Source organism: Rattus rattus, chromosome 2 (assembly GCF_011064425.1).
Source record: "Rattus rattus isolate New Zealand chromosome 2, Rrattus_CSIRO_v1, whole genome shotgun sequence".
In the NCBI taxonomy this organism is placed as follows: Eukaryota; Metazoa; Chordata; class Mammalia; order Rodentia; family Muridae; genus Rattus; species Rattus rattus.
This window is the reverse complement of record NC_046155.1, coordinates 69557782-69572781: the sequence shown is the minus strand read 5'-3', so window position 1 is coordinate 69572781 and position 15000 is coordinate 69557782. Positions and strand designations below refer to the sequence as shown.

Genomic DNA, 15000 nt, shown 5'->3' with positions numbered 1-15000 from the left:
CTAGCATCCAACCGGTGCTCACTGAGTGAGTGGCTGTTTGCCTGTGGAGTACAGCTTTGGTTTGAGTGTATTCCCCAGAGGCTCGTGTGCCAGGAGCTTGGCAAGGCTGGTACCCAGAGTAGGATGCTGAGGGTCACAGAACCCTTTAAATAGCAGGGCACAATGGAAAATGATTACAGGGTGGGAGCTCTGCCTGGAAAGAGTTTAATGCTGTTCTTTTGCAGTGACTCTGTCCTCTGAACGGGGGTTATTATAAAGCCAGGCCCCACCAAGAACCTGGCCTCTGCTGCATATGGCTAGTCACCTTTTCCTTTCTCTGCCATCTTGTGAAGTAGCCAACAGCCTCTCACCAGGATATTAATAACAGACTTTTTAGAAACTTTCGCCCCTAGAATCATGAACCAAATAAACACTGGTGTTTCGTTGTGATACTACAGAAACAGATTAATACTGTAACTGTCTAATGACAAGTGTCATGCCTCTGAGTCTCAATGTATCTTCTCTCCAACCTTACTTGCCTTCCTCCACAGAATCTCATGCCATGCCCTCACCAGCCACAACATGTTTCCACAAAGTGACTGAGAAGACCCAACACTCACCAAAGCGCTTCCGGGTCCACCAGTGGGGCTCCTTGATGGCTGAGAATTTCACTTCTGGATGCAGCCGAAGGCGGTCATAGAGGTCCGTGGTGCCGCACTTGGGCTGCCCAATGATGTAGAAGTGTGGCAGGCAGCGCAGGCGGAAGTGCTTGCCACGCACATGGGACAGGTGGCCCCAGAAAGCCTTTCGCAGAGTGTCAAAGGTAGAGCGGAAGCGCTTGGAGTAGAGCACGTAGGAATTGGTCAGGTAGGGGTCAGTGGTGTTCCTGCCAGAGAATTCCTCATACCAACAAGGGCTCTTGCTAGTCGGAAGGAATTTATTGGGGATCACAGAAAACATCTGCGAGCGAAGAGAAAAGGAGACAGACACAGCAGAAGAAACACGATTAGCCAACTAGGAGTGGTGACCCACGCCTGCAAACCCTGTAGGCCAGCATGGTCTACAGAGTGAGTTCCAGGACAGCCTAGGCTACACAGAGAGACTCTGTCTCAAAAAAACAACGACTACAAAATCTAAACGATGGGGCCGGAGAGGAGGCTCAGTAGTTAAGAGCACGAGATCAGATGTGCTCCCTGCACCCACATCTGGCAGCGCAAAACCACTTGGAACTCCAGCTCCAGGGGATGAGGCTTCCACTCTGGCTTCTAAGGGCAACTGCCCTTAAATGCACATACCCTAATAAATCTTATTTTTTTAAAAAAATACTAAAACTGGTGGATCTACAAAAGCAATTTGAACCTCCATGACCCCATTCCAGGCAAGAAGGCCCTATATGCAATGAGGAGACGGAATCATCTTTAAACATCTCTAAAGCCATTTGGGGCAGCAAATTCCCTCCTCGGCATTTCCACAGCATAAGCACACCGTGCTTTCTCATCCCAGAGGCTGCCGAATTATCCCTGCTGTAAGACATCCAGGAGACGCCTGTCATGTTCCACCCGTGTTCCCAAGGATGGTGGTAGGGAAGGAAGCATCCTTTCTTTAAAAGTCAATCATCACGACTGACAGGAAGCTACTCACGTGCAACTCTTGTCTCTTGAGATCTTGTAAGTCCGGGAGCTGCCTGGTTGTGAACTCAATCCTGGCAGCGATGCTGTCAATAATCAGTTTAATGTTCGGATAATCCTTCACATAGGAGATGTTATTTACCGAAGGCTGGTAGTGATGCTCTTTCACATCACTAGGGCTCTCACTGTCCATCACGCTGGGGTTGCTGGGAAAGCCCCCATAATGGAAAGGGGATGAAATTAGAAGTTCCTGATGAGCCCCGGAAAGGATGTAAGAAGCCATCACCAAGGTCATTATTATCAATCCAAAGACCAGGCTACATCGCTTCCCTTTCCTGAAGCGCAAAAACCCGCCCCAGTGTTCGTGGCCCTCAGTCCTCACTTCGAGAACGGCAAGCAAGTTCATCTGCTTACTGTCCACCCGGAACAGAATCTTGTTTTCTCCTTTGCAACTGGGGCACGCCTGATGACTGGGATGGGGGCCTCCTTGGCAGGCAGCCTGCTGTTTGTGTGCGTCTTCGGGGAACAGCTGTATGCAGCAATTCAGACAGTGCCTCATGGTAGAGTCCTTGGACAGAGAGTTTAGAGAGCCATAGGCCAGCCCTTGAGGAGTCCGCTGAGAAACTTTAAGGGTATCCCGTGAGGACAGAAGACGGTGGGAAGGCACAAGCAACAGAAACGAGTGAGGAAGAGAGCAGACACCAATGCGCTAGAGAATGACGCACATTCTTTGGTTCAGATGCAAAGAGCAACACAAAAGAGCGAATCCCAGGACTCTGTTCTGCAGCAGCCATGCAATGGTGAAGGGACCACAGGTTTGGGGGCGATTCTGCTCATGCTTCAGGTTTTCCCCATGGCACCAAAGAAAGCTGGAGTGGCATCGGTGGAGAGCGAAGAGTCACACCGTTGGTTAGAAGACATTATGGTTTCTCGTTGACAGGTAGACTGGCATGCCTTCAGAATAGTTTCACTTCGTGGGGAGCAGATTCCTACTAATGCTGGGTGACCTAAACATAAAGAAAGACAAGTCTTGTTGCATTGTGTGGTAACTACGACGGCACAAGAGTTGCTTCCCCGAGAAGAGCAGGTGTTTATCCCCCTCTTCTGCCTCTCCACTTCAGCCACGCTTACTTGTTCATAAGCAAGCCACAGATCATACAAAATAAATGGACGTGTTTGCAGCTATTGTCCTTGGGGTCTGGGGGTTCATGTTCTGTCAGCAAATGTAACCCCCAACACTAGCCTTTGCATGACCCATGTACCCCCCAGGGCCTCTGCTTTCACATATCTGAGCTATGGCATCCCAGAATCTCAAGATTGTGTAACTACCATCAGATCCATGCACAGTCAGTATCTTAGGTTTTTGCTACTATGATAAAACACCATGAGCAAAAGCAACTTGGAAAGGCAAGGGTTATTTGACCTTACACTTCCACATCACAGTCCATCACTGAAAGAGGTCAGGGCAGGAACTCAAGGCAGGAACCTGGAGGCAAGGACTGAAGCAGAGACCATGGAGAAACACTGGCTTGCTCCTCATGACCTGCTCAGCCTGCTTTCTTACACAACCCAGGACCAACAGCCTAGGACTGGTACCACCCACAGGGAGCCGGGCTTTGTCAGTCAGTCATTAAGCAAGAAACTGCTCTAAAGAAATGCCTACAGGCCAATCTGATGGAGAAGTTTTCTCAATTGAGGTTTCTCACATAATTTTAGCTTTTACATAACTTTAGCTTTTTGTCAAATTGAAGGAAGAAAGGAAGAAAGAGAAAGAGAGGGGAAGGAAAAAGAAAAGAAAGAAAAGGAAGAAGGAGGGGGAGGGAGGGAGGAAAGAAGAGAACCAAGACCATCAATGACTTCCAGTTTGAGGGATGAATCAAAGAATCATTTTTAAATCAGTGTTAAGTCTGAAGAGGGCAAGGAGGGTGAAGCAAAGCAGGAGGGAAGCCCAGGGATCCAAGCTGTCTCTTCATAGCTTCTGCCATCCATCAGCTACAGCTTAGGAAGCAACAGTTAATGAAAATTTAGCAACAATGAAATGATCCTCTTCTTCAGATAAGTGTATCATATTTAAAAAAAAAAACCATCTGCCTTTAGGTTATTAAGCAATTAAAACCAATGCACAGTATTCCCCCAAGCCACGGGACACCTCAGACCCTGAAGTCATTTCTCACTCTGCTCCTCCCTGGAAAGACACGATTCTTAAAAACCCATTAACATAATGCCATGGCTCTAAAATGTATTTTTTCCCAAATGACACTTCTTTGGAGATGTCATTAAAGGCGAATGGACGAGCTAATGAAAGAGCTTGACATCGTTTCTTGCTGCTACACACGCACACCCAGTCAACCTGAGTTCTCAACTCCTCAAGGACCAGTAAACTAGAATAATGGTACTTCCTTGTGACTATTTTTAAGGCACAAAATTAATGTGTGTAGAGAGTTTGTATAGGCCTGACATGTGTTTAGTGACCCAGGAAATGTACACAACACAGATAAAAGCGTCATCACTGGCCACACTACAATCTTTAATTGCCAGTGAGTTCTAAAAGCATGTAATACGCAATTCCAAATGGAAGACCCTAAGCCGCATTCTTTTTCCTTAGGTTGACAATTAACCAAGGGTGGTGGACTCACATCTCATTGTCCTCCCTCATACACACCTCAAGCATCAACCCTCTGTCCCCAGAGAAGCGGCATTAACTAACTCTTCATTACACACTATATTGGCCAGAGATCTACAACCCTACAGTAGAAATCTTTGTATCACTTGGATCCGAAGCCCATGTTTTCTTGAAATACATTGGCAAAGAATTAGGTAAATGTTGTTTCTTCCACTCACAGAGTATTCTGCACACTGCCAGCATTTGTACTTAAATATTTAGAGGAGAGGTGCACTGGATAAATTCGATACAGGTCATTACAGCAGCACTGTGTGGATTGCCCAGATGAAAGCGAACCTTGTGAGTGCACAGCCAGGAATAGAATAAACAAAAGTTGCATTGTACAGGACTGGGGGATGGCTCGGTGGATAAAGCACTTGTTGCATAAGCAAAGCAACCTGCGTTCAGATCCCCAGAACCCAGACTCACTTTAACGCACTTCATTTTATGGAAGAGGCAGAAGCAGGATTGCCAGAGGTTTGTGAGCCAATATATGCAGCAGTGAACAAGAGAGACTCTGCCTCAAATGAGGCGAAAGGAAAGGACTGGCATCTGAAATCACCTTACCTCTACATGTATACCCAAAACACACACACACACACTCACCTCTCTCTCTCTCTCGTTCTCTCTCTCTCTCTCTCTCTCTCTCTCTCTCTCTCTCTCTCTCTCTCTCTCTCTCCTCTCTCCCCTACCTCTCTCCCCCCTCCCTCCCTCCCCACCCTCCCTCTTCCTCCTCTTCTCTCTCTCTCTCCCCCCACACCGTGCGCACACGTGCGTGCACACACAAACACACAAACACACAAACACACACACACACACACACTTTACAGAGTTGTTCAAGGAATTATCACTATACCCAGGGGGCCAGATTGAGAAGTACTGGTCTGAGGGGCAGTTAGGCAGAGCCTGAGACAGCAGGAGGAACAGACTTGAGGAGCATGGGAGGAGTCTCCCAGGGACCAAGCTGGATCCCACTCCTCCCTTAGGGCAGCTGGTGGGGCCTGCCAGGAGCCTCTGCTTCTAGTTTGCTCCATCACCCTTGCCCCACTGATGGGTACAAACAATTCTTCCAAATTAAAGAAAGAAAAGGACAAGATCCCTCCCATCCAACCCCCCTTGGCAAACTCCAACCCTGAAGCCAAGAAAACATTATTTTTATCCACTTGTCAAAGACAAGGCCAAGGCCAAGGCCGGGGGGTGGGGGGTGGGGTGGAGGTGGGGGTTTAAACCGAGGCTCCAAGCAGGGACTCAGTGGGAGAGTGTTCACACTCTGTCTTACTGTTAGTTGTTTTTGTTTTGTTTTTTTAAGAATGAAAGGGGGAAAAACAAACAAGGACTTTAAAGCCACAGAACAAGTATGTACAACATCTGAACCCAACAGAATGGGCAGAACATTCCTAACCAAGAGCTAAACTATCTTATTTCAAGCAAAGTAAATAAACCCAGGGACAGGGGGAGGCTGAAAATCTTAATGGGGGGGGGTGGATGGGACAGAAGACAGGCTCAAACACACCCAGTGTTCCTCTATCCAGCAGCTGTACCTCCTGATAGGCAAACCACTCCAAGATGGGTTGTTTTTACTCATTAAAGAAGACACTCCGAAAACACTCTAATGCAGTGTGTTCTCACTCATTCATTCATTCATTCATTCACTAGTTCAGCACATCCTTTCTGAAGGTTGACTGTGTGCTGACACATCCTATGGTGGGAACCATAAGTCAATATAAAATGTTGCATGTAGGTATGTGTGCACAGACATGTATAGTCGGTATTCAGCCCCCCCCCACATACCCCCACACCGCACGCACTGCTTGGAATCTTTCTTGGGTCTTAGGAGCTGCCCCTTCCTACCTGAGGTTATTTAATGAGTGACTTTGGTGAATGAAGCCAGGAACCACTAGGAGCTTCAGGATGGGGCCTAGTCTTCAAAAAAGATCAAGGCTTGGTTAAAGCTTAAACTCTCAGCAATGATGAAGAGCTAGAGACCAAACCCCTGGTATGAGCCTGATGTAAGCCATCTCTCCTACGTTGAGAGACCTCTGCCCAAACTCAAATTCACTGGGATCTGAGGCCTTCGGGGCTGATAAGCACACAGAGGCGGGTGAAGCCAGGAGAATCATGGGTATTCCTCCCTATGACTGACTGCTGGCCAGTGCTGCTAGGGCACTTCTGGAACGTGAGTTACTCCTCCAGGAACTTCCTGAAACCACTCTGGAAACCCTGGGAACCTTTGCCTCTGTGTTTCTGACACAGCGTGGGTGTTGGGAACGATGCTTCTGGGGATCTAAAATGGAGCAATCTTTTGGGAATGAGCCCTCAGACTTCCGGCATTTGGAGTTGACCTTGAATGGCGTGACTCCAGGCTGGTTTGGAGAAGTTGAAGCTGTTTGTACTGGTAATACTTTTGGAGGAAGGGGACAGAGTCTTCTTTAAGGAAAAGGTACAAACTGTCCTCCCCAAGCCCAAAACTTTACAGGCTTTCTATCAAATGTGAAGTGCATCTCAATAAAGTTGATTAAGACCAATCCCGTAATAGGGTAATGAGGTTACTGCTGCCCCCAGCAAGGGAGGACTTTGGACCTTCACTACCTCTGAACAAGCCAGTTCTTAGACAGACAAGAAAGGCACAGGGAGACCCATGACAGAGGACTCTCCCACCTGAGCTGCCTTTTATTCCACCTTGGCCAGGAGTGCTGCAGGGACATCAATCTAAAAAGATGTCACAAGTACACAAGATAACCTCAGGTACCGAAAGCCCCAAACAATGAAACCATTAGACACCACTGTTCAATGCCACAGTGCAAGGCCTGGCTGGATAAGTCTTCACAGCACAGGCTGTCCCTGCACTGTAGGACACGCAAGGTCAACACTGTCCCTGGCCTTCCATTAGAGGCTAGTAGCACCTATCTCCTGAGATAGGGTAAGCAAAACCAGGTCCAGACATAGGCAAAGGTCCCTCCTGGGGACCTATCCTCCCCCAGGTGGAGACTGTCTGAGAGGAAAGACTCCAATGCACACTGAGCAGAGAGTGACTTCAGAGTAGCTGTTGAACAAAGTCTGAGGGACCTGACAGAAGCAGAGCTCTGTGGAGATGAGGGAAGCAAGGGAGGGGGAGGTTCTGTGGGAAATCAAAGCCGTTGAGAACCACCTGTGGGTAGATCCTTGGGGACTTGTGCTATTTTGGAGATGCTATCAACCACATGAGGCTAAGCCAGAGATTAGATTCTATACAGCCTTGAAAGCTAGTGTCAAGGGTGATATTGGCCCAAGTGTATAAAAAGAGGCATGCTACATAGTCTTTCCCAAGGCGTTGCCTAAGCTATGTAGCTATTAAATAACACAGCTAATGAAAAAAAATCCAATTCATGTGGCTGTACTAGAAGGAGAATGGATTAGTATCACAGCCCTCAACTGGCTTTTCCCATACACTGCAGATGATCCCAGGGATAGCCACTCAGAAACTTAACACTCAAGTGTTCCTCCCTCAGACACAGGTAATGCATCCCACCCGTACCGTACCTGGCTGGAATGCCGGCGCTTGGTGCCAGTCGGCTCAGGTTAGACAGGACCTCTAGTGCTCATTCATGTAGTAAACCAAGGTACTCAGGGATACATTACAGCCCTGTCGCCTCCCAGCCAGGGCTCCACGCTGTACCCCGCGGATGCAGACCAGAACTGTGGGAACCCGGTGCCACTGCGCGAGATCAGATAACTGGTCCCCAAATAGAAAGCATTCAATTACCCAGCCTTTGCTTGGATGCCCCCTATTAACCTATGTACCCCCGGCATCATTAGCAAACCATTTATAACAAAATTGTAATTGAGAGACCCAGAAAGACCACTTTAGATTAAGTAATTGAATGCCCCTCAGTGAAAGATCGATAAAGGGCATCCAATTTCACCCTAGGAAAAACTTATTAAATTATTGTAGCTAGAAGCTGATAGAGCAGAAGAAAGATGTATGAAACTTCAAAGGAAATCTGGATGGACTTCAATAAATAGCTTCATTTAGTTGAAACATTCATGTTGGCCCTCCAGGGGGGAAAGGGGAAAATAGCTAATTACACGATTTCACTTTTATGTTTAAAGGGGAAAATTTTTGATGGATCTTAATTAACCTTTACTAAAAACACAAAGCCTTCTTCCGGTTAGTGTGTCTAAATGCTGACACCTCTCCTTGGGCTATGTATATGAACTATTCTTTTTGTCAAGAAATATTAATCAGTACAAAGAGGAAGAAATGTTTTGAGTCAGCTCAAAGGTATCATAAAGAGACTGCGGAGATCAAGAAGAAAGCTAACAAGAGTTCTGTACAAGCAATAAGCAGTGTTAGTCTCTTTGTGTGTGTATGTGTGTGTGTGTGTGTGTGTGTGTGTGTGTGTGTGTGCACATGTCCACTCAAACACTCATGTAGAAGCAAGCGGTTCACATCAAATGTCATCATCAATAGGTCTCCTCATTATTTTTTTGAGACAACATCTCTCAGTGGCCTGGAGCTCACCGATTTAGCTAGACTGGCTGGCCCACAAGCCCCAGGAACCTTCATCATCGATGCTAGGGTTGTGAGCACGGGGCGTTATTTTGTACGGTAAGAGCTTGACCAAGTAAGCCATGTCCCAGGTTCCAGCGTCAATCTTATACCTGAGGCTTTCCAGTCAATTAACGGAACGGAGTCACTCCTCACCTTGACCCTCAGTGCCCTCTAGCTTGTAGAAAGCACAGAGTGAGCATTCCAAGCTCTTATCTACCAAGGGACTTCAGACAAGTGACTTATCTGGGCCTTTGTGTTCTCAAATGGCACACAGGCGAGCATAGATCACCCACAGCTTGGGAGTTAAGAGCCTGGCTGTTGTGGCCAAATTGCTTGGGTTTGACCTTGACAGGACATTAAACCTTTCTCCTCTCTGTTTCCTTGAATAGGAGTGAGAATAATCAAAGGACCTATAGCCCACCACGGTAATTGGTATGAAGTGAGCTAACACATATAACATACTTACGAGGGTAATCCATTGTAAACACTTAATAAATGTTAGTTAATACTGCATACACAGAGTGCTGGCATGCAGCATCACGAATGCTAATTATTATTCATAAATACGATTTAGGACAGACTGCATTACTGGGCCTTATTCATTATTCCTCCCTATAGTCACACTCTTGTTCTGTGAATCACTTTGCACTTTACAATAAAGGAGTGGACTATTTCTTTACCCTTCCGCTTGAGTCAGGTGTCCTACTTTAGCCAACAGGATGAGGTAGGAGAGAACACCTGCCAGTCTCAAGCCCAAGTGAAAAGGGACCGTGCACGTCTGCTCATCCTGAGAAGAGCATGGCTGGGCCAATAGAAGGATGACAGACACATGAAGGAAAGCCAAGGCTAACATGGAGGAGCTGGAACCCACCTGACCCAGCCGCCCCTCCAGAGACATTGTTCTATTCATTCACCACACAGTGAGCTACCAAATATCCTCTGCTATGGGTTGTGAGCCATCAGAGCTACAAAGACCAGCGGCAACAACTGGGTAGCGAGCTTCACAAAGCACATGGAACACTTACGAGGGGCCAGCACAGGCCAAAGCAACTCACCAGGATGCAGCTAGTTACAGAGTCCACCTCTCATTCTGCAAGCCTCTCTCCCCTAACACCAGACTCAGAGAACACCATGCTATAGCAATGATGGAAGCCAGAAGGGAGTTCTTCTGAGATTAGGCCACAACAACCTCAACACGCCACACGCTCTTCATAGGAATTTGTTCATGATAGCCACAGCTGTTTTGTTCTTGTTATCTGGACAACTGACCCCATCCCCCCAATGGGATGGACAGGCCTTCCTTCTAGCCTCTGTGGGGTTACTGTCATTTCTCCCTCTGTCTTATTCCCCTAGCAAGCCCGTGCTGTAATCTGACCCTGATAGGTTCCTTGCCAAATTTCATCTTTCCTGATGCCTGGAGTCTCTTATCAGTGTTCTCTCTGCAAGTATCCCCTTACCATGGTCAGCAGGCTCTTCCTGTCTGGCACCAAGTGTGTATCATATGTACCACAGGAGTTTTATTTTGTTCTTTTGATATAGAGTCTGCTGTGTGACAAGACTTTTCCTGGGGAGATGAACATCTACTCACCCCTGATAATGAGCACATGACAGACCAGAGTACAGATATTGCCAAGGTTGAACTTGGTGAACCAATGGGTTTTACTGGGGTTAGTTCTAAGAACATGGGTGAAGGGTTACTTACAAAAGCAGAAATGACTCAAAGATAGCTATATTGCGAAAGCCCACCTCAGCATGGGTGACAGATCACAAAAGTTGAGAAGCCTGGAACGTACTGCACAGTCTACAGGCTGCTCAACAGGCTGGAGAGTACCCTTTCCATGTGCCTCAGTTGGTCTAAATGTCTGGTAGGCAGCTAGGCTGGTTTCTGCTTCTTTCAGGCATCTGGTCTGGTCTCAGTCTTCTTTTCAGTGTGTCTTAGTAGAGAATATTCTTGGAGTTCAGCTCCTTTCATCTGAGACAACTCCAGCTTTAATTGCTTTTATTTTGGCAGGGAGGGGGCCTACTGAACCTGGTCAGTTTCAGGGACATCCTGAAGCTATTTTTAAGTTGTTTACCTTCCTGCTTAAGGAAGGTCCTATGTGAGGGACACAACAGGCTCTCACAATATAGCCCTGGGTATCCTGGAACTCCCTATGTAGGCCAGGCTAGCCTTGAATTTATAGAGATCTCCCTGTGGATTAAAGGTATGCGCCACCATACCTTGCATACTACGGGGGTTTTATAAATTGCATACTTGGCTGTATAATAATTTCACCATCAACATTGTTTTTGTTAGTAGCAATTGCTTTTTTTGCGCATTATCAGCATAGAAAGAGTCCATAGAAAAAGCTATCATTTCATGACCCATATCTGTGGAAAACCTACATTCTCACAAAAATCCAATCTCCATAGCAAACAGCCCTCCTCTCTCTTGTACCCCAGATTGATACCCAGGGCCTCAATTTAGTAGAGAGGTAGAACACAGGACAAAGGGTTTCCATGAAGTCAAAACATCAAGCCAGATCTCAAAGTAGGCAGACCCACCTTTTAATTCAGCTCAAATGTTATCAACTCTATGAACTCACACAATAAACTGAGCCATCCTGAGACTTAGATTTTCATGTGTAGTCTGGGAGTTAAACCATTGTTGGCCTCCAGCATGAATTTGAAGAAGTAATAGACAGAAAATGCATAACCTCTACCTGGCACACAGCAAACTTCCATAAGTAAAACACAGTCTTTGCATTACTAGACAGGGCCTCAAGCCCTTACCCCAGTGATACCTGCTTTTTACCTATGTCTAGATGTCCAACTTCCCCACCTACACCCAATGTGAGGACAAGAATTCCAGGGTGGCATGCTTGTCCCTAAGTGTCTGAAGGAAACTAGGAAGAGAGTTGTAACAGGGCAAAACCCACAGGGGACCCCTAGAAACTTCTAAAGAGCCATTCATGGTGGGAAACTTCTAGCATATCTTGAAGATGACAGTGAGTAGTCAGAGCCCAGGTGAACCCATGCTCCCTAGAGTTAACCCATGCTCCCTAGAGTTATCAACCTAAGCATATCAACATAGTTGCAAGTATCAACCTAGGTTATCAACACAGTATGAGCCTATAGGCACCTGATCATCCAGGCTTGCCTTCGATAGAGGAAAGAGGTGCCCGCCATGGTTCTTTGCTTCCTGAGAACATGTAGCTCATAGGAGATAGATGGGGTAAGAGACTCAAAGGCCTGGCACTCCACCTTCACCTCCACAGACTTTAGCTCATCATCTGGCTTAATCTCAAACGGTCCAGTAGCTCATCCAGGCCCACGGTTCCTTCAAGACGTGGCCTAAAGATCAGCTTCTCAGTCTCCCAAGGGCTCTGCATAAGGAGGAGAGAAAAGCTCAACCAAAGAAGAGGAGATGACGTGGGCCACTTACAAGCCTTCTTCCTGAACTCCTTGTTACCAGAGACCCTGAGTCTCACACCATCTCAATTCCCACTTGCATTTGAAGCTGATGGGCTACAAATTTACACCCAGAGAAAGAAGGGATGCAGGGATGGTGCCTGGTCTGGTACCAAGTGTCCTGCACAGAGAAGGAGGCATGGGAAGCAATAAAAGCCTGTGCCAGGTGCTGGCTGAAGGAGGAGGAAGAAGAGGAAGTCTGGGTATAGTGACACGCCTGAGACCACAAAAACACAGAAATGACCTTACAGAGCACGTTGGCCCAGGATCTCTCCTGTACAAGAAAGTCCCTTGTCACTCCTGCGGTCACAGGTGGACAAGCTGGGTTCTATGAATGTTAGCCATGTTGCAGCAATGCTATTGAGGCTGAGCACCGAGTAGGAGCTTCTTGAAAGGCTGTTTCAAACCCTGACAGCCTAAATACCCTACTAGCATGGCAGAGATCTGCTGGGCACAGGAGGTCCTGAGCAGAACTCCCCACATCACTCAACCCAGCCCCAAACCCCGGCTGGTCACCCTTATGAGCTGTGGCCTCTGTCTGGGCATTAGCTTTACCATCTGGAAGCTGAGGGTTGGGGACTGCCCCTTTCAGTTTTAATGCTTTCAGACATAGGATCTGAGATTAATTTCTCTTTGACAAAAACCTGGCATCATCACCTCCTTCTGTCTTTCGCTGCTGCTAGGCTTCTAGTTTTCAGCAACTGTTAAAAGCTGGCCCAGGCTTTGCTTTATCAGCCCCCAGAGAAGCCAGACTGTCAGTCTTAAAGGTTCATTCATCATGGGTTTTCTCCCAATAGAAACCCACTCTTTCCCCCCTACCACCACCACATCTGTCCATCACATGGTATCAGCCTCTTGCACCACGCTCAAGCCTGCATGTGCTGGGGCCACGAAGGTGAGGACCACACAGCCCAGAGCTCAGAGCATCCAGCTAACTCCAGAGCAAAGACTCTAGGGACTTCCAGAGACATGATCAGCTTGTCATTCCAGAACCATTCAACCCCATGACAGGAGCGGTCTAAAGCACCCACCTGGTGCCAGGCAATCTGTAAAAGACACATCGTGGCTTAGTGGCTAGAGACACCGGAACGACAGTGACAATGCCTGGAGCCACAGTCTCCTACAGCAGGGACAGGTGGGTGGGTGGGGCTGTCCATCTGTTCCAGCTCTGACCCAGCCAAACCCAGCCAGATGCCTGTCTCACCAACAACCGTGACATAACTGAGGTTTGCTCCACAAAGGCATAGCGGGCAAGGGGCTTCAAACATGATCACACTGCAGTTCTCACCCAGTGATTTCCAAAGGTCTGTGTGACACCACAGACGATTTTCTGAGCCCAGGGTGTCTAGAGGGCAAACTCTTTTAGAACACTCGTTTTAGTGTTTCCAGTGGTGATTCAAATCACTGGGACACTGGCTCCTCCACTCAAGCCTGTCTAGTAACTGTCTGCCATCCCAACCACGTGAAACCTACAGACCCAAGCTTCAAGCTGTGCTTTGGACTCAGCCCACCAAAATAGCTCTAGGGGACATAGTGACTGTGGCCTTTGCACAGAACTCCCAGGGGAGCACAGAGACTCAGGGTTTTCAATGGCCTCAGAAACAATGAAAAGAAGGGATGACTACTAGTACTGCATCAGCCATGTGTGGGAGGCTACATACTACTGTCCTTAATAGTAACTCTCTGACGTCAGTATGCAGAGTTTCAAGGTACATGTGGGAAACTGAGGCACCGAAAGGTTATGCATGTACCCAGAGTCACACAGCCAGCCAGTGGCTATGTTCGCTAGAGTTATTTTGGTGGGCAGGCTCAGAAGCAGCACAGGAAGCTTGGTTTCTATAGACTGCACCTAAGCGGAATGGTGCAGGCAGTGACTAGACAATCATGGATCTGTTTGGCTGCAAAGCCTGTGACCTTTGACCTATATACTCAATGATGCTGCCACCAACAGAGGCTGGCAGAATGGCGTATCAGCTATCATCATCCGATTGGCCAGCCTGGACTTGAAACTGCTCAGACAAGGCAGCCAGGCTAGGTCGTGAGCTTCACACAAGCACACGGCCAGCGACACTCAGCCCTGGAGAGCATGGCCCTCACTCTAGGTGGGTGTTCAGTAAATAATCCCACTTTAGTGACAGAAGAAAACTCCAGAATGCTCCATTGAGTTCCTAGGAATGCTTCAGAACAGGGCTTTTTCAGCGTGGTCACTGGAGTGACACCAGCGAACACTGACTCGTGTCCATACACCAGCCTAGGGTCAATGTGGATGATGGGGTTTAAATGTCCTGATAATATTAAAGACAAGTATAGCCATTAGCCCCACTGTACAGTGGGCTCAACTGTATATTTAATACCATATACTTCCTGCTTGGTGTGACTTATAGAGATAGGAGAGGATATGGCCCGGGGGAGGGGCTGGATAGCTAAAGACCTCAGAGTCTGCACTGGGCACCAGCCACCACATTGAGATAGCCGTGTGACTGCAGACAAACTCCTTCACCACTGAGACCCTCATTCTCTTCTTCGAGTTGCCAAATAGGCCCAATGTCCTCAGGTAATGAGGTGTCTGAGAACCAGTTATCCCTCGTGTGTGTTTGTGAGGTTACCTGCATGTGCAGCACCAAACCTTCTCTGCCAGGGGGAAGGGGAATGTTTTCTGACATTTTGACTCTTGTGTGGCTGAGTACAAAGTCCCTAAGCAGTGGCATTGTGGCCGTAGTCCAACGATCTCCATAACACAACAGGGAAAA

General features: G+C 47.5%; 1 protein-coding gene across 2 annotated transcripts in view; it reads right to left on the bottom strand.

The window, feature by feature from the left end:
• The window catches only part of Chst15 (carbohydrate sulfotransferase 15), a 77545-nt gene that overhangs the window by 28680 nt on the left and 33865 nt on the right, over window positions 1–15000 (bottom strand). For both annotated transcript variants that reach the window (XM_032892421.1, XM_032892422.1), the window contains exons 2-3: window positions 1621–2614; window positions 600–939 (exon numbers count right to left, since the gene is read on the bottom strand). In XM_032892421.1, coding sequence (XP_032748312.1) covers window positions 600–939; window positions 1621–2166 — 886 coding nt within the window. In that variant the 5' untranslated portion in view covers window positions 2167–2614. The remainder of the gene's footprint in view (window positions 1–599; window positions 940–1620; window positions 2615–15000) is intronic.